General features: G+C 35.5%; 3 protein-coding genes and 1 long non-coding RNA gene across 4 annotated transcripts; 1 reads left to right on the top strand and 3 right to left on the bottom strand.

Annotated features, from left to right (window-relative positions):
- Positions 1-1047: 1047 nt before the first annotated feature.
- On the bottom strand, positions 1048-16040 carry LOC120119415. Its single transcript, XR_005515828.1, has 3 exons — positions 16030-16040; positions 11830-11840; positions 1048-1252 (listed from the first exon to the last, which is right to left on the bottom strand). It is a non-coding gene; the product is annotated as an uncharacterized LOC120119415 (long non-coding RNA).
- On the bottom strand, positions 1177-3732 carry LOC120119413 (ras-related protein RABA1c-like). The gene is made up of 2 exons (XM_039139225.1): positions 3418-3732; positions 1177-1725 (listed from the first exon to the last, which is right to left on the bottom strand). The coding sequence occupies exons 1-2, from the start codon at positions 3636-3638 to the stop codon at positions 1290-1292; spliced, it is 657 nt and encodes a 218-aa protein (XP_038995156.1). The 5' UTR covers positions 3639-3732; the 3' UTR covers positions 1177-1289.
- On the top strand, positions 16036-16702 carry LOC120119414. The gene is made up of 2 exons (XM_039139227.1): positions 16036-16554; positions 16663-16702. The coding sequence occupies exons 1-2, from the start codon at positions 16255-16257 to the stop codon at positions 16678-16680; spliced, it is 318 nt and encodes a 105-aa protein (XP_038995158.1). The 5' UTR covers positions 16036-16254; the 3' UTR covers positions 16681-16702.
- Positions 16703-18019: 1317 nt separating this feature from the next.
- Positions 18020-19824, bottom strand: LOC120119260. The gene is made up of 6 exons (XM_039139096.1): positions 19667-19824; positions 19458-19573; positions 19239-19362; positions 18810-18923; positions 18467-18547; positions 18020-18094 (listed from the first exon to the last, which is right to left on the bottom strand). Exons 2-6 carry the CDS (start codon positions 19568-19570, stop codon positions 18020-18022), a joined length of 507 nt encoding a protein of 168 aa, XP_038995027.1. The 5' UTR covers positions 19571-19573; positions 19667-19824.
- Positions 19825-20045: the final 221 nt, after the last annotated feature.

Here is a 20045-nt window from a genome sequence, read left to right as displayed (position 1 = left end):
TTAAAAATATTTAGAGTAAATATTATTTTATAATCACCATGATTTAATAAAAAAAATAGGAAATAAAATCCATAATTATCTGATGAGACTTTTCATGTTTCTACAGCTTTCTCCCAAGGGTTTTTTCCTCCCTAGTACTGAGTGTCAATCGATAATTTATCGTAGATTAGCTGTCAGTGAGCTATATGACTGATGACATATGCTCCAGTGCTTCATCTCTAGTCGACCAGTGCTTTCGTTTCAATTATCACCGTCGCTATTGTGGAGCGTGGGCTGTGGGAAGTTTCAGCTTGTTAAAAGTTTTATCTTCGCCGCTCACCATTGCACCAACTCAAGTAAGAGGTTTATAATTTCATTTTATTCAATTCTGAAAATTTCTATAATTTTCTAAGCATCGGTAGTTGTCGCACACATCGCTTGCGTCGTCTGTGCTGCCGCATGAAAACCCGTCTTTATTCGACTTGTGCCCGATTCGATTTAGCCCAGGCTATTATTCAGGCCCCAAATAACTGAATCTTGTTGGGTCTGTATGCTCGACCCAATTGAGCTGTGAGCCCAGTCTACATTGCCCCAACCAAACCGATTCAAAAGCCCATCGAATTGAAACCCAATCCAAATCGAATCCAGCTAATTCAGACTGAGTCAATCAAGCTGCGTCGAGCCCAATTAAAAAAAGGATTAATTTTGTAGTTAAAAATGATAAGTGAAGTTATATCGGTATTCTGTAGTGGTAGAAGAGGATGTGATATAAATTTGATCCCAATAGACTTAGAATGAATGATGAATCGAAGAAATGAGAAAATCACGTAAAGTTGGTGGACTAAATCAAAAGAATAGAGAATTAAATGGAGGAATTGAATGAATTAGAGTATCATAACTCTTGTTCATGAGAAAATCTTCCATGTTGGAAAAATCATATAAAAATTCCGTTTCTTGAGACTAGAAGAAAACCCATCATAAAGCTCATGAAATTACAGACTTTTGGTACGATTAAATCATGCAAACTCACCATTAAAATTATTCATTCATTTTGGATCTGCCTGAGAACGAAAGAAAAAACACACACTAAATAGTATTTCCAACAATAGAGTTTAGCACAATTGGTTCAATAAACAGATACTCTAACAATAGTGTAAGAACCTGTTCTTCTTCATAAGCCTCCTCTACTAAAAATACCAGTCATCAAGAAGGGAAAAGAATTATTTTCTTAATGAAGAATTAAATCAATCTCTGCTCATCTCCTACTTTAGGCCTTTTAAACAATCGGGCTTCCGATTTGTGTCATCGTCCTAGCTAGAGCAGCAACCTCCCTTCTTCATAGCCGACACGTCTTTACTGACATCAATTTTCTCTCCCTTGGAGGGCACGGCTGAACCGTTCCCTTCGTCACCGGTCTCCATAGCTTTCTTGCTCACGATATGGTAGATCTGTGTAAGAACTTCAGCAAATGCGTTTTCGACATTAGTAGCTTCCAGGGCAGAAGTTTCCATGAAGTAGAGGGATTCTTTCTCGGCGAAGGATTTCCCATCTTCGGTTGAGACGGCCACAAGGTGACGGAGATCTGATTTATTACCGATGAGCATGACTACGATGTTAGGATCCGTGTGATCCCTCAACTCTCGTAGCCACCTCTCGACATTTTCGAACGTGGAGTGTCGTGTAACATCGTACACAAGAAGTGCACCAACAGCCCCTCGGTAATAGGCACTTGTGATGGCACGGTACCTGTCAATGCAACGATAAGAGAATGAAACATATACTTTGCACACATAGGAATGCCATGGATCTGGGATTAAAACAAATTTATCTGCAGCTCCCATTTTGAGTACAAAAGAAATATGTTTTAAACACAGGGCAATAGTATGATCATAAACTATCCGGAAACTTATCAACCTCATCGACCCTAATTATAATTATTACCCATTGTTCCCAAACAATATAAGGGTTGAAATCCAGGGCTAAATCATGCATCTGTTTACTATGATACTAAATAGAGCAGGTATTAATCTCTTTCTTTCATTCCACGGATGTGAGGATGGTGCTTTACATTCTGTATTTCAAATCAATGAAACACCGTTGAAAACATATGAGAACTTAGTAACCTTACATCATATTAGATCAGGGAAATCAAACCATATGGAGGCCGTGACACAAGCAACCACTAACAGCTGTACCGACATTATAGATACAAGACATCTCTACACAGATTGGAAATAACTTGAAATGGAGCAATAGCGCCAATGCTTAATTAGCTATGGCTTAAGCATCTCAGCCATAGAAACAATTTGTTATTTCTGGATGTTCACATTAACCCTTCTGATAGTCTAGAATGTAAAGTCTAAGGCTACTGTTTTCTAGTAGTCTAAGGTTACTGTTTTCTAATACTTTAGGATGTCTAAGGTTATTTTTCTCATACTTCAATTTGACGCCTATTCAAACAAGTCAATGCCTCGTCACTGTTTCAAAGCACATGGATGAAATCCCAAGTATATTTGGCCTGAAAACGAATGACCGTGCCTCAAAAGAATCATATCATTTGTCAACCAAGATTCTGTACCTACATCGGCAATAGGGGAATTTATCTGTCATTCTGGAGGCAGATGCAAATTTTAGATATACGATGGAAGAAAATATGCTCTCTGCACAATGAGTCTAACGGTCCCTCTAACAAACTACCAATTTACGACACGGTAGCTATAAGATCGCTGCAGGAACCTGAAATAGCTATAAGATGACACAATGAGTCAAACGGTCTCTCTAACACTAAACTAACTAATTATATACACAAATATGGGAGACTGGCATCATATGCAGATCAGTTTCTTTTCGAGCAACTTGTTACTGAACTTGAACACTAAGAGGCGTCAACTAAATTACTATGGTGCAATCTAAGCCCTAACATGAAGCTGAAACCATATACCTTATATCTAGCAGGAAGCAAACGTTTCAACACAAAGCATGAATATTTGTTACTGATTGTCAAGCCACTTAAACTCCAGTAGAACACCCACAACTCATATAACAAGATCACAAGATTAAGAAAATCAAGATCTACTAACCCGCACTTTCAAATCTATGATGGACCTATCAGCAACACAAGCCTATTTGGAAAAGAAACTAGATCTTAACAACATATCACCATTTACTCGCATGCTGTTCATGGATCTAGATATGCAAGACCATTTTTTTCTCATATATAGGCAAAAGAAGGATTTACTAAAAATCCCATTTTAGATCAAACCAAACTCTCCCAGAATCAAAGTAGCTTTCTTTTCCCAAGCAAACCAAGAACTTCAAGAAGACAGAAAACACAATTCTCTTTTAATATTTGTTCATCTCTGTAAGAAAAATCAGAAGAGAAGTAAAAATACCCAGATCAAGAAGCATGAAAGGAAGACAAGGATAAAAAGGAAAGACCTTTCTTGACCAGCAGTGTCCCAAATCTGAGCCTTGATGACCTTTCCATCAACATTCAAGCTACGAGTAGCGAACTCAACGCCGATAGTGGACTTGGACTCGAGGCTAAACTCGTTCCTGGTGAACCTGGAAAGCAGATTCGACTTTCCCACACCTGAATCACCGATCAGAACCACCTTGAAAAGGTAGTCATAGTCATCCTCTGCTCTGTAACCCGCCATCCTCTCACAACACAGCTGTTGAACTCCTCAAACGCCTTTTACCCTCTTTTTTTTGCGTCAAGTAATAATAAACGAGTGTGTGAAAGAACAATGGCCCGTTTGTTCAACTATATTGAAGCTTTTTCTTTTAAAGATCAAAAATAAAAATCTAGTTTTTTTTTAAAAAAAAATTGGAAGTGTAAAAGGCAGATGGAATGCTAGGTTGGACTCCAGAAATTGTGGGAAATTGTCCTTTGGAGATTTTCACTATTACAGTGTTGTTTTTGGTGTTAGAAAATGAGGGTTTATGGGTCAATTTAACCAATGTCATATAGTGGGATGCTGTCTTACAAGACATTACTTGTTGTTTTCGGTTGTTTTGACAAAAGGTTGCTTCAGCTTGAATGTGTTCAGATGAGGCATTGCTGGTGTGAACATCTTTGTTGTGTTTTGTTTTAGTTGGGATTTTAAATAGGGTTTGTTGATTGGGTTATTGTTGGAAAAAAATACAAACTAATAGGGTAAAATATAAGAATGATCCTCGAATTTAAGGTATTATTTTATTAAATTTTTCGATTATTAAAAATTACAAAAGATCTTTTAACTATAAGGTATTGTTTTGTTAAAGTCCTAACTATTAAAAATTATACAATAATCACTCGGCTATTTGATTTATTTTTAACGCAACAAGTTTAGGGAAAACATTTCTTAATTATTAATACAAAAAATAAAACAATTTATTCGGTGGTACGGGCTGCAATAAGGGTTCGGTGTCATTATGTTGATAAAAAATGGGATTTTATACTTGAAGAAGCTCAAGTGTCTTCATTTTCATAAAAAGGCACAGCAGACAAGTTTATTAAGCCTGAAAATACAACAATCTATATTAAAGGCCTAACAAAAGCCCTAAAACCACACTCACAATCGCAATGTATGCTTGAATTGAGACCATGTCGTTGCAGACTTTAAAAATTGATGTCAAAATCACCATGGAATCGATTGAAAAGTCGACAGAGGAGCCATTGGAGACCAGGGCTCTGGTGCATTGATTCCAGATAACCTCAATAATCTGATCCACAAAAGTTCAAGCTGCACTTGGCATCATACCAAACATGAGACCTAGTTACTTTTTGTTGGTCTTGAACGTGACAAATAAAAAATATGTAGAGGGATTTTAAAAATTCTCTTGGAAATTGATCAGTATAATAAATTACATTTTAATATGATGTCTTATGCGGCAGTAATTATAAGATTTATGTAAGATTATTACGAAAAGATCTCCGAATTCTTTGAGGGACCAAAATCTACTTAAAGTTGTGCACTTCCAACCAAATGATATGTAATGCTATTCTCATATTCACATACGTTAGAATTAAGGGTTATTTAAGTGGTAAATATTTTGGTATCGTTTAAGTAAAATTTTGAATTTAAAATTTTAGGTATGTAAAAAGTTCTCGTTAGAAGATTCACTCACTAAAATTAGGTATACGACATCGATTGATCCAGAATAATTCATATAAAATTATGAAAACCAAAAGGATAATAAAAAAATTCACACATGTTAGAAGTGTGAGTTTGAACTAATAATCATCAACATATGAAAATTTCGAAGGAATTTTAACCACCTTTCTCCGTTTTATTAAAGGATTATTTGGATGGTAGAAAAGATGATTATTGGAGGGAACTTTTTTTTCTTCTAAAATTTAATAGTCATGTTTTGGATTGCAAGGATTCCTGATAGGAAGTGATAAACTATTTCCAACCATAGAATTTTATGAGTGTTTTATTGGAAATATCAATCCCGGGCGTTTTTCTCGAAAAATTACCGATGATTGGTATATTTATCGATCTAATATCGGTCAGATTATATTTCCTGATCTAACACCCGTAGCAGTAAAGCGCGCTCCATGTCTCGCGCTATATGCTGACTTGGCGCCACGTGGGGTATAGTGCGCCCCCTGTACCGCGCTATATGCTGACATGGCTTACACGTGGGTATAGCGCGCCCCTTGATCCGCGTTATACGGTATAGCACTGCCCCTGCTCAACGTTATACCTGGGTATGAATTATACTAGGGTCCACGCTATACCTTTTATCTGAATAATTACATATAGCGCGGTGCAGATACCACGCCTTATATGGTTATAAATACCCTTCACCTCCGGTTAAGTTTCTCACATCTCCTCACATATCTCCTCTCAACTTATAAATTAATACAACAATTCCGTCAACGAGTAATAATTCCGGTAATTTTCTCATATTTGATTTAGAAGTTCGTGCGATTTTTCGTTATAAATTTCGTTATAAATTTTTTATTATACTTATTGTTTATTATGATTATTTGAAAAAAATATTATACTAATTATTTTCAATTAATTTTTGTGTTTGTAAAATTGAAAAGTAGGAGCATACGTCAAAATAGTTTTGCGGTACAGGTAATAATATAAAATTATATTATTTAAATTATTTACGTTGATGTGTAAAAATTTTATTTTGTTATATTTTCGTTCATATATAATTTATTTAATCAGGTTTGTTTCAGTTATTTTTTTTTGCAGATATAATATTGCCGCACTTTTAAACTCAAAGAATGACGCGACTTTCAGCTATTGTTTATTATGATGGTGAAATTCGAGAAGATGAAACCGGCGTTGTTTTCGTATCAAATGAGCGTGTTAAAATATCATTAAAGAGAAACATAACTCTTGAGAACCTGATAACGAAGATTTAAAGGAAGATTCATGTTGGAAGTAGTAGAAGAATGTCGTCGTTGCAGTACAGATTTCCAACATCATTGTTGCCATTAACTTATACAGCGTTCGAACTTTCGAACAATGATGATGTTCAAATGATGGTTGAAGCTCAAAGTAATTATTCAGACGCCGCTATTGAGATGTATGCATATTTTGTTCAAGTGCGTGTTGTTCGGGGTCAATATTTAAGCTCCCACTATGGGCTGGCTGAACAAGTTGATCAAGTTGACAGCCCGACTACAGTAATGTGTAATGATTTTAATGTCATAATGGGGAGACATTCATCCGCAACTCCTTACAATATGTACCGAGGTGGGTCCACGAACAATCCGTATGGCAACACCGCGTCCAGTTCAAGGGGAAGGCATTCATCTGCAAATTTCTTTGACCATATGGAGATGTCATCGACGTAACCATTTGTGCAGTTTCCATTTGACACGATGGCTTCAAGCTACAGGGGGAGGCATTCGACTACGAGCTTTTTCGATCTCAATGTCGATATGCCTTCCAGTTCAAGGGGAAGATGTGCAAGTAGTAGGTTCTTCGACCTAAATGTGGAGAGCATGGAGGAACCATCATCTCCACCAGAAGAACCGCTTCGTGAGCCTGGTGCGGATGGTGCTGAGACTGGACTATTCATTCACCTAGAATCACCGCAATTCAACTTCAATGATGATGAAGTTCTAGGAAATGAGGCACAAACTGACCCTCCTGTACACATGTATGAAGTTGATTATGGTGCAATATACGGGCCAGAATTTGCGGATATGCCTCATCTCGGTGACTATGGATATTACTCATCAATAAATAATGGTGAGTTATATTTAGGCATGGAGTTTTCAAGCAAAGAAGAAGCGGTGATGGCTATAAAAAATTACAATATCCGTAATTTTGTTCAGTCCAGAGTCAATCGATCGACGACCGAAAAATATGTATGTTATTGTGCCCGACGTGAAAACGGATGTAATTGGATAGTTCGCGTATCGAAAATGAAGAGGAAAAACAACATATGGAACTAACAGTATACAACGATCCTCACATATGTTGTGTTAGAGGGGTCAATCAAGATCATCCCAACTTGGACTCTGAAATGATATGCCAAGCCATTATACCCATGGTAAAAAAAGCTCTCATATAGCTGTTGCAGTGTTGATTTCAGCTATACAATCGCAGTATGAGTACACTGTCTCCTATAAAAAAGCTTGGTTGGCAAAACAAAATACTATTGTCAAACTTCATGGCGAATGGGATGCATCTTACAACAAACTTCCAGGTTGGTTTAGGCTGGTGCGGACGTTGAATCTTGGGACAATTGTGGACTTCGAAACCTCCTATGCATACCATAATGATCGAGTTCTTCGCGATTAAAGCCAATTCTACCGGGTTTTTTGGAGTTACCCACAGTGCGTTAATGCTGCCAAATACTGCAAGCCTATGGTCCAGATCGATGAGACTTTCTTGTATGGAAAATACAAGCAAGTTTTATTATTGGCAGTTATCCAAGATGACAATCGCAACATTCTTCCAATTGCTTTTTCTCTTGTCGAATGAGAAGATACAAATTCTTGGGCTTTTTTCCTCCGAAATTTACGTGCACATGTTATCACGAGGGAAAACATATGTGTCATTTCAGATCGCGGAGCTGGGATCAAAGCAGTAATGGAGTCTTTGGGTCCAATGTGGCAACCACCCTTTGTCCAACATAGGTATTGTCTCCGACACATTGTTGCGAACTATCATGAAAGGTACAAGAAGAATGATGAGCGTCAATTAATTGTGCGCATGGGTAAGTGAAACTTATGTAGTTTGTTTTCTTTCAATCGTTCTAATTTTGCAAAGAAAGCAAGTTAGTAAGTTATACATTTTTTGATCAGGTTACGAACTACTTCCTCGAACGTTTGAATCAATGCTTCAAGATTTGCGGGTGAAGAACGAGGAAGGATACGATTACATCAGTCTCATCGATAAAGAAATGTGGACGAACGCATATGATGGTGGATATCGATATGGACACATGACAACCAACTTGGCAGAGGCAATCAATTCAACTTTAAAGGGTGCACGTCACTTACCAGTAGCGGCTTTGGTAAAGACTACATATTTTCGTTTGGGGGCGCTTTTTGCGAAGCTCGGGGGACAAGCTCAAACCTGGATGCAAGGAGGTCATGTCTATCACCTTAGATTAGTTGCAGATCTACAAAAAAAATTACTGCATCAAATGGAATGTCTGTAATAAGCTTCTCTAGAAGGTATAAAATGTTTCGTGTCACAGAGGTGTCGCGACCTCTTCAAGGGATTGAAGTTGTGTCGTTAAGAGTAAATCTAAGGGACAGAACGTGCGACTGCTGGTTTTTTCAAGCTCTGAAGTATCTATGCTCTCATATGATAGCAGCTTGCTCGCATACACGTCAAGACTATAACCATTTTATGGATCTCGTATACCTACTATATGAAGTTTTTAAAGTATACAAATTTGAGTTTCCCCCCATAGGTAATGACAAAGACCCTGATAAGGTTCAAGATTGGCTTCCGATTGTATCAAATCCGAGTTTATTGAGGGAGCGTGGTCGTCCAAAATCCAATCGAATTCATTGCGATATGGATATTCGAGAAAGATTTAGACAAGACAGAAGATGTGGGCATTGTAGAAACCCCAGGACACACTAGAAAAATATGTCCACTTCTGTTGCCATCAAGTAACAATTGATAAGGAAATGATGTATTTGTTTATCAAATAATAATTCTTGTACTTTGATTTGCATTTACTTCAAGTTAATGTCATTCGATAATCGCTGATAAAGATTAGAAAAATGAACACAATCATTAAATTTTATCAAACTAATAACAATTTGGTATTTGAATATAATTTTAAATACAACAAACTTACAATAAGAATTAAATGGTAAATGATAACCAAATTACAATAACTGATATTAAATGGTAATAAACAAAATTAACTGAAATATATTAAAAAAATCCAACAAATTTAACAAAATAAAGTAAGTATTAAATGAGAAATAATAAAAAATTACAATTTAACAAAATAAAGTAAATACAAATATAATAAAAAAAATCTATCGATGCCTGCGACGCGAATGTGTTCCACAGGGCGGTGGCTGTCGGTCTCGAGGAGGATTTCTTCGTATCACTGGTTCTGACTCCTCGCTGTCATCATCATCACCATCGTCGTCGTCGTCGTCATGAGCAGGTATATTAGGTTGATGAGGAGCTGATGATGATGAAGCACCTCCATAGAATAAGGACCCTGGAGGTGTATGACTGACTATCCCACTGGCCTGTGAAAACTGGGAAAACTCATAAAACCCAGACATCGCTGAGTGTGAAAATTGTACAGGAGGTGTTTGTGCTGCGGCCATGGGTGATGAGGCTAAACTCGCCAGATATCCAGCATATGAACCACAAGTCAGATCTACAAACATAGACCCATAATAGCCTTCAGGAGGAGTCATCTATGACAGTGGCGGCGGCGGGGTCATAAAACCAGGTGAAGGCGGCGACGCCATCTGGTAATGGAAAGGCGGCAGCATCATATATGGCTGCGACATCATAAATGACTGCGGTGGCTATTGTGTCAGTGAACGTCTCTGTCGACGTCGCGAAAAGGTATGCCCTCGTGCATCCTCGGGAAGCAGAAACGGTTTCCCGTTACTGTTGAACCACTCATAATAACCTTCAGCAACACTCAAGAGGTCAAGTAAAATGGGCTCTCTACGGGGAAGGCGCCGATGTCGATCATCTCACAACACGACCCACTCATGATGTCTCACCAACCAATTTGTATCTGTCTTGCCGCGTCTATCTAAGCTATGTAACTCGTTCATATTGCGAGGTGCTTCCGGAATTGGTTGAAAACAACCAAACTGCCGAAGCACACGATCAGTAGAGTGCCACTCGACGGTCGCATAACATATCAGAGGGACCATCGCCATCCAAACATCTGATGGGCCCCTTAACTCAAGTGGGATCACCGCCCTCACATCATTAGTACAATATGACACCCATTCAAACTAAAACAAATATTATATAATTTTTTTTTATCAAAATAATAATCTAATTATATAACTATAATCTAAAATCGATTTTTAAACATTAAAATTCATACCTGTGTGCAAGCCTTCTGATCGATTAGCACCCTAATTTTTTCTAAATCATCAGGTAGCTCCTGATGATTTTTCCTATCAGTAGACCACCTATTCAAGGAAAAAAATTATTATACGTTGTATAAAATTATTAATATACAAAATCAGTTTTATAATTACCTCAGAAGTAGTGGAAATACGAATGGGTTCTTCACAACGGGACATAAAAAGGGCAATCGATACCATGCCCAAGATTACAGCAGGAGGAGACATCTGCCGATAGCATTACGCCTGTAGTCAGTGGATCCACACATCTCCCTGTACAGCAAAGTCAAAACTGCCGAGCCCCAACTAAATAATCCGGCCAGACGAAAGTCGCTAAGATGTCGCAACCACATACAGTGAACTAGGTTGCGCGATTTATCCGACATCAGCAATCGTCCTATCAACTGCAGTATGCATGCCCGTGCATACATCTTAACTTCATCCTCAGAGGCGTCTGCGTTCAACTCCCGAAAATTGGCATCTAACCAATTTAACGGTATCCTACCTCCGATAAAACTTTCTGGGACACGTCTTATATTATCTCGGCACAAAATAGTCCAGGAACCCTGCGAGATCCCTGATATCACATCTCCATCCACCGGAAGCCCTAGGTGCATAGCAACATCCTCAAGTGTAATCGTGCACTCTCCGCACGGAAGATGGAATGTGTAGGTCTCCGGCCTCCACCGCTCTACTAAGGCATAAATAAGGTTTGGTTCTATCTTAGAGTGACCCTGATATCTACCTATGTAACTAAATCCAGCCTATACTAAATACGGCAAGACACGGCTAGGTATCACTAACTTAAGATTTCTAATAAAAGGATCTAATACACGGTCCTTCTCCTAAAATTAAATAATTACACAAATTAATTCTTAATCTAATAATCATGCATTAAATAAATCAACAAATTATTACAAATAATTTAAATTAAATTAAAACGTTAAAATGTTACCGTATCATCAAAGTGTCGACATATATGATTTCCATCCAAGCGAAGTAGACCGCCTTCCATTATATATCTGTAAAAAAATTATATTAGTAAAATATTAAATAAAGAAAAATACTTAAATAAATTAAATACATAATATTAAAAATATTATAAAATATACCTTAAATAGAGAGAGAATTTGAGAGAATTTGAGAGAACTTGAGAGAATTTGAGAGAATATGGTGTGATGAAAGTAATAGAGGATCGGGATATTTATAGGGAGGATTGGGGGGTAATTAAAGGTATAGTGTGCCCCCTGTACCGCGCTATACCCCACGTGTCAGATAAACAGCTATAGCGCAGATCAGGTGCTGCGCTATACACACGTGTAAGCTATGTCAGCGTATAGCGCGGTACAGGGGTGCGCTATACCCCATGTGGCGCCAAATTAGCATATAGCGCGGGACAAGGAGCGCGCTTTACTGTTACGGGTGTTAGATCGAAAAATATAATCTGACAGGTGTTAGATCGATAAATATACCGGTCACCGGTGATTTTTCGAGAAAAACGCCTCAATCCCCACCCATTGTTTAGGTATTTGTTATTTTCTATTGAATTAAACTAAAATACCCTTAAAACAAAAGACTTATTTCAAAAATATTTTTTACTTTATTTCAAAAGTTATAATATCTTTACCTTCCCATCCCAAACCTGTTAAAATTTTCCCAAACCACATCTATATTTTTCTTTGTTTTGCTATCCAAACCTATTATATATTCTATTTATTTATTATCATCACTTTTAATCTACTCATTTATCTTTTAAATTTTATAAAAAAATTATGAATTTAAATTTAACAAAAATATATAAATTAAAAATAATACAATAATATAATTTTATGAAATTTTATATAAATATTTTATTTGAATATTCATAATTCAACTTGTTAAAAAATATTACAAGGATAATTTGATAAAATATATATTTTAACAATTTTTTCTTCCTTTAACCAAACAATGTAATTTTACATTCCTGTCAAACAAACCAATAATAATAATGTAACATTCCCAGTAATGTGTCAGATAATATTACATTCCGATGATTTTATTTTCGAAGATAATGTTACATTTCATGAACCAAACGCCCCTAAAGATATATGCCAATTACTTTGTGGGATTATTGTGTTCATACTCAATAATCAAGTATATTTATTTATATGAGACATAAAAAGAATTTAGATTTAATTAGGAGTAGAAATCCAATCAAAACACAACTCCTCCCTGTAGGAGAACGCCATCCGTTGGCTAGAACTCTAAGTACCTATGTTTCATGTAGAAATCTGTCCTTGTTGAAATCTAAGTATACTTTTGGGATAAATATATGATTACCGAGATTTAATCTTAGCGTTTAAGTCAGGTCTAGGAGACTAAATGTAGTGGCATCAGAGTTTTTCACATGTTTTAAAGAACAAATAGGGTTTCTAATAGTATGTTTACTGTTACAAAATCTGAGATTCACTAGCTATTGAGATAATGACCTTTGAAAGTATCATTTGAGGACTCTTCGATTGATTTGAAGTTGATTAGAAGATATTGAGAGGATCATGGGTGAAGTAGACTTTCAAGCTGAGCTTAAATTAGGGGAGCAATGCCGATTTTTAAGAAAGAAGGTCGTAGATACTGGCAATCAATTCCGTGGTATGCTCGTTAATATTCGATATAGAAAATCAAATAAGAACATATGTTTTATTGTTACTCATATACAATGCTTATTTTCCTGAAAATATGCTCAAGGAATAGTAGTAGGCTCATTCCGATGAGAGTAGGGATAAAACTAGAAAATTTGTTTTGAGTGTCAAATTTAAAATTTTATATAAAGAATTTTTTTGAGCGGAAAAATTGAGTATTACATTTTAGGCTTGTAAATGAACCGAATGAACACGAATGATTGTATGTTTATGTTTGTTCGTTTAACTTGAATCGGACAAATGAACGAACACGAACAACTAAACGAACGAAAATGTAGCTTGTCCGTGTTCCTTCGTTAAAATGATAAACGAACAAAACGAAAACAAAAAAAGAGCGTAAATGAACAAAAAAAACGAACATAAAATTTATTGGGTTTATATTTGAGAAGAATTTTTTTCTTTCCAAATAATTTTAGGATTTATATTTTCTTTAAGTGATTTAAGTACTTTCTATTTGGTTTATAATTAATTGGATTTTAAAATACTAATGAGTTTAAGGTTAAAATTTATTAGGTATTAATATTTCAAACGGATGTGGAGATTGAATTGAATATAAACAATGAACATAAATGAATGAATATAAATAAACAGATTAATGAACGTTCATAAACGTAAATGAATGAACAAGTCCTTTATTCGTGTTCGTTCGTTTAATTAAACGAACATAAAATCTCTTTAATGTTCATTTATTTAATAAATAAACAAACATAAATAACTTTCCACCGAATATTTAATGAATAGTTCGCTCAACATTCGATTCATTTACGCACATATTAAATTTTTTATTGTAAAATATATTTTAAAATGTGTGATCAATTTTCTTTTTTAAAGAGTGTCAATTTTTTTAAAAGTGGTGTCATTTCTTTAATTATATTATATATATATATATATATATATATATATATAATTTATATGGGAAATTTTCTTTTTAAAAAATTGGGGGTGTCCATTGACATCCCTCAATGTATACTGGCTTCGCCAGTGAATGAGAAACAATAAAAAAAGGTTTGTAATAGAAGTGTTGATATTTTTATGATTTACAAATATTTATAAATTTTTAATAATTTCTTAAATTCTTATTTTCTTTTTAAAGATTAAATTACTCTCTACAATTTTTATTAAAATCAATTATGCGACTCAACTAAAAAAATTAATTAAATATCTCTTTCAAATCATTACTTACATTTGAATATCACGTCAGTAGAGTGATTGTCAATTTAACATTAGACTATCATATTTTTATTATAACAGTTAACATTGATCAAAAGATAAAATTAACAAAATTAAACTAAATCGAGAATAAAATTAATGTAATTAAAGATAATAGAACAAAAGTATTGATTGGATTTATTACAAGGCATAAGGACCCCTGAACAAAAAATTTAAAATGCTAAAAGTAGTCCTATAGTGATGTTTTGTATAAAAGAGATGGTAAATGGCTAAAAAATAAATTAAGTGATTTGATTTTAAAAAAAAATTAGAATCGTGTCTAAAAGTGATCTGGTTCTATATGTATTGAAATATGTAGGCCAATTTTATCTCATTTTCCATCTATCATTTTTATATCTTTTCTATTGCGTCTCCTCCTCCTAATATACTCTCGTCATTTCTTTTTTTAGTATTATTTTTTATTTCTCTTTTCATTTTTGCAAAATTTGTGTTCATTATTCACTACCGTCGCCCTCAACAGTTGTCTCTTTAACCCCCATTTTCTAGCTATGAACCTTTCTAAATATTAGGATAATTTGTAACACGAATTTAAATAGTTGTTATAATCGCATTTTCAATTGTACTTATTACGGATAATTGTTATGGTCATTATTGATATCACGATAATAAAATAGTGATTTTAAATAATATTTTTATTGTTATATAATAATCATTATTTTGATAATGAACCGTTATTTAAATCGGTCTCTCGATTTGAGATTTTCATCCGCCTCACCCAACCCTTTAGCCATCCCTAGTCTTAATCAAGGCCGGTCTTACACTTCCTTTGATACTTTGATCGTCTTTTTAGGTCAAATCCCTTGCATTGTAATCATGTTTTAGAACTGGCCCATGCTTTTTAAATGCAAAATTTTGAACAAACAAATTGCAATCAGACAACCATATTAAAAAAAAAAAAACTTTATTCGGTCTCCCGTTTGTTTTTATATATTTAGATAATCAGCTGCAAAATCAATGATAATGATATGTAGACATGTCATTATAAGATAATGTCATATCATTATTGAAAAATAAATAAAAATATTATATCAGCAGTATGTTTATTTTTTAATGGCAATTGATCAAATGGAACCACATGTAACTTAAGGTATGATTTTGAAAACAAAATAGTTAAGTGACCAAAACAAAACCAAAGTGATTGTTGAATGACTAAATATGTAATTTACCCTTAAATTTAAGTAATTTATTTCATCTCACTTGGTAATCAAAGTCTATAAATCAGAAGTTAAGTGAAGGAAAATACAGTTGGGGTCTGAGCCGAGTTTAATTTTTGCCGGTGCAATCTGCCCCACAAATTTAAGGGGAATGACGCATTAATTACTTGAAAAAGATTATCCTCAACAAGTTCAGCATCCAATGAGAGTTGGAATTACAGCACCCCCAAACATGTCCAAGAGGCATACAGCTTCCAGCTTTATGTGTTACTATGGTTTTTTAACCGAAATGTAATTTGGGTTACAAAAAGTAAATGAAGTGAAATTATGCTTCTTAGTATTCCCATTCAATCATAAACAATACCCAAAATTGGCATTTGGCAATGAATCAAGATGAGAGGGTCCACGAGAAAAGAAAGAATATATCCCCTTGATTGAACCCATACCAAACAAAATTTTGCAGTTATACAAAATAAGCTTTCCATTCCTCAAATCATTGCTTACCCAAATGCAGGCCTTCCTCTAAATTTCAACTCCCCAATAGTTTCTTTTTTAAACCCTTTTAGTTATTGCCTCCCACGACCTCTCCATGATTGCAAACTTCCATATGTGTCTTTTTCAATAAGGTTCTTCTAAGCACCTTCACCATTGCCATTCTCTCTTATGATTTTTATCAATGTCAAACTCTGAATCTGAAGTTTTTTCGTCTCCGTCTTCTGATTCGGCTTCCGAGCCATCCCCGGTTAAGGTTCAACTGGTTTCTAAATTGGTATCGGACCGACTTCTTGATAAGTTCTTCGATGTGTCGGAATTCAACTTCGATTACTCCAAGAGTGGGATTTGGTCTCCCCCTGTTCAAAGAAGTGTCTTCATAAGCTCCCCTGGGAGAATATTCAATGAACAAGAGATGCTCGAAAGGCTCAAAGTTGTAATGGAAAGACGTCGTAGTAGTAGAAGATTCAATGCTTGTTTCAACGTATGATCACTATTTCATTCATTTCGAGAAGTGGGATTCGGCTCGAACTTGGATTAGATTCGAGAGCTTTCGATGAATCTGTTGAACTTGTTCTTGTTGTTTTTGCAGGCATCTTGCTGTTCTTGAAGCAACAGTGAAGGTTTTCTTATTACTCTGTAAGTTCATTTCAACAACAAAAGGCAAAAAAAAAAAAAAACAGAGAAAATTAAGCAATTCCTTTATGTAAATGTTATAATATTTAGTGAGAAATAGTAGTATACATTTGCTTACTAGCTCATCTGCAATTCATCCTTTTCTTCTTCTGGTAATTTTCTTGGGAGTGTTTGTTTTCTTGGAAAATAGCAAAAACCCAACATTGCAATCTGAACAACAGCTTCTGATTGTTCATCCAATGTCCGAAAACACCTTTTCTCTTTGTTGAGCATCATTCTGCGGTGTCTTTCTTTATTTAAAACTGTAATGAATTTCTACTTTTAATGTTACATATAAAAGGAACTTCTGATTCAAGCTATGTGCATGAACTTTTAATATTTAAAAAAAAAGGTTGAATCTCATATGGTACCTCTGATTCTGTCTGGTTAATGGAAGAAAATAAAAAGATGCCAATTTGGAATCACATGGAAATCACATGCTGATCATGTGCTTCATGTAAGCAATCCCTAAAATTACAACTCATTCAATTTCAGGCCAAAAAAACTTTGGTGGGGTCCTATGAAAAATCTGGATGCAATTTACAATGAGAAAATCAAATTTGATAGGAAAGCCAAGGGAAAATCTTGTTTTTTTATTACAGAGCCAAACTGGTCCCCTCTTTTGATTCTTCATTCTAAGAAACCATTTTTTTATTTTGCAGAAAAAAGATGTACCCTTCTTCAAATACTTAATTTGGGTATAAAGGTAAAAAATATAGAAAAGGGCATCAAGAAAATTCACAGGAAAGAGCTTTCAGAGTTTCAAAATTTGTACTTTTACTGTTCTCTTCAAGCAGTGAACTTTCATCAAGTCCTATGAAGCAATGGAAGTACCTGTCAAAGGTTGAAAAAAGTAATGTATTAATGATCTATGGGGGAACAATGGAGCCCCTGATGATGTGCACCAATATGTACATGCTCTTTTTGTAATAATAGTTCATGGAATCATCACCTTCCAACTTGCAAAATGTTCAACAGAGATTCTCCCTCCCCTACTTTTAGTACTATTTCCATACATTCCCTACACTTCTCTAACATGTACCAAAGTATTTGTAAGAGTTTAGGTCTAGGCAGTGTTTTGAGGTATGTAAACAACAATAAGATCTTTGATGAGATGAACATCAAGCATAGAGCGACCTTTTCTAATAGATCATCCACCACATTCATGTGTAATTGTTTAGAGGTATTTCAAAAGCCACGTTCACTGCGATCTGCTGTCGATTTTCAGGCAACGGCACTTTGTCCCAAACTTTCTTTGCCTCTCATGCCATCTTTCAACGTTTGGAAATAAATGCTGTCTGTAGTCCTTCTCTGGGGGTGGGCTCACTAAATGGAACCACACTTTTGACCTGTAAAAGACCAAACATTATACATGAACAAAATCGAAAAAACAAAATGCCGGGCAGCTTACGTTCAACCGAGGTATATGTTGAGCCCAGGATATAGTAGACAACAGCATAAACACAATGCGAATATTGCTAAACAATATAGTCAATTCCTTAAGCTTTGCTTTGTGTTCTTTTTAATGTTCATACAAGATCAGGATTAGTGACTTCTGATGAATTTTAACATTGAATTTTAATTCGTTCTCGGCAGTTTAGTTGAAGGGATTTAAGATTTTGAATGTCTTAACCAAATATGGTGCAATCTGATTCATCCCAATGGAAAGCTACAATCATCTGTAGTGAAAATATGATTTAGCATTGTAGCAATACACTAACCTCAAATGTCTTGTCACGTGCATATGGGGTTTCCAAGGCAGCAATACATATGAGAGCAATTTCTTCTCTCGACATCTTTCCCTGTATTGCCAGATAATGTAAACAGCTTTAGCAAGAAAACGGAGTTTCTGCCTCGTAAAAATGTCTATACTTGGGAAACAAGTTACGAGGTAGGACTGTATCCACCTTATTGGCGGTCAAATGTTAATGCTAGCGGAACCAGTTATGTAGTAGAACTATAAGAAAGAAAATCTTTCCTTGGATGTCCAACATTAAGCACTTGTTAAGAATATTAGACAAGCTTAAACACGGCTAAATATTCAGCATCCGTCCAATGACATACCGTTATATTGTCTCCTTGATCAAAAATGAGATCTGCTCCGGCAGGCTCTTCGGTTAATGCACAAGGCCTTACAATTGCGTAAGGAATTCCACTCTCACGTAATAAATCCTCCCCCTGCTCTGGGGAAAAGTAGAAGGTATAAAGAAAAACACTGATTCCCAGCTTCATATGAACTCTCAATCTATTTCTGACACTACTTTGAAAATGCATTATTTATAGGGAAAATTATACCTCAGATATCATACATTGAAGCATCTCTACTGTTCAATTGCGGAAACTTTCTAGTTTTGAAACCAATGCAAAGTTCATATACTCGGTATTTTGTTTCATAATGGAAAGCATTATGCAGCTGACATTTTGATCACTTCAACAAATAATTTAATGCTTATAGCATGATGCACAGATAGAATTGCATGCGTAGAAAATAACCTTCAACTTGAATGTTAGGACAAAATCCAATTCCTTATTCAAGCGCACAGCAGGAGGTTGTTTCCTCAGGTCAATGCCAGGCCTGTCGGGTCTAGTAACTCCTGCAGAGCTCACGTATACGAACCTACGAGTGAAGCAGCAGATAAATAATCAAAAACAAAAAAGTCTAGACCCGATAATGGAAAGAATCTGATAAAATGAGGAGAAAATAATATTAACCTGGGAGTGATAGGATCCTTCATGTATGCTTTTATGCTTGAGAGTTGAAGCTCAAAAGGACCTTCTACAAAAGTGGGATTCAGTTTCCCATCATATTCAAACTTGCTGAACATGAGCTGCAATGATTTTGCATTCCTCGTGAACAGTTTGGTGAAACGGAAAAATCTAGAAAGATCAGAAAACATAAACAGCTAGACACAGTGGCAAACCTGAAATGATACAACATTGCTTGGATCGAAGGGTGGGGCATCAGATACAGTCCGTGCTCGAAATATAGGCCTCAGTGTAGAGAATGACAAACGAATCTGTAAAGAATCAAAGAGTTACAAGCTGAATGGATAAGATAATTTGTTTGATAATGCTGATGTGTAGAATTAAAAGCTTTTTCCCATAGCCTGCCACCGCCGTCCACCCTTTTTCACCGTCAGCGGTGTGCACAATTGCCACCATCGTGATCACCACCGTCCTGCAACCAAAACCCAATCGACCACGCCCTGTGAAGCCCCTCCGTTTTTCGTGAAAGACGCTTTGAAGGTTCAACGAAAAACTATAGTTTCTCCACGATTTTTGGTTGATCCGTCGTCGTTC

The sequence above is a fragment of the Hibiscus syriacus genome, unplaced genomic scaffold, assembly GCF_006381635.1.
Source record: "Hibiscus syriacus cultivar Baekdansim isolate YM2019G1 unplaced genomic scaffold, ASM638163v2 tig00110332_pilon, whole genome shotgun sequence".
Lineage (NCBI taxonomy): Eukaryota > Viridiplantae > Streptophyta > Magnoliopsida > Malvales > Malvaceae > Hibiscus > Hibiscus syriacus.
This window is presented reverse-complemented; position numbering and strand designations above follow the sequence as displayed.

Excerpts from the sequence above, each read along its gene's own strand:
- LOC120119414 (XM_039139227.1), top strand. The coding sequence starts at position 16,255 with ATGTCAAACTCTGAATCTGAAGTTTTTTCGTCTCCGTCTTCTGATTCG.
- LOC120119413 (XM_039139225.1), bottom strand. The coding sequence starts at position 3,638 with ATGGCGGGTTACAGAGCAGAGGATGACTATGACTACCTTTTCAAGGTG. Across the intron at positions 1,726-3,417 it reads GACACTGCTGGTCAAGAAAG|GTACCGTGCCATCACAAGTG; the intron begins GTCTTTCCTTTT and ends TTGCATTGACAG.
- LOC120119260 (XM_039139096.1), bottom strand. The coding sequence starts at position 19,570 with ATGTTCAGCAAGTTTGAATATGATGGGAAACTGAATCCCACTTTTGTA. Across the intron at positions 19,363-19,457 it reads AAGGATCCTATCACTCCCAG|GTTCGTATACGTGAGCTCTG; the intron begins GTTAATATTATT and ends CTTCACTCGTAG. Across the intron at positions 18,924-19,238 it reads TCCTAACATTCAAGTTGAAG|GGGGAGGATTTATTACGTGA; the intron begins GTTATTTTCTAC and ends TCCCCAGAGCAG.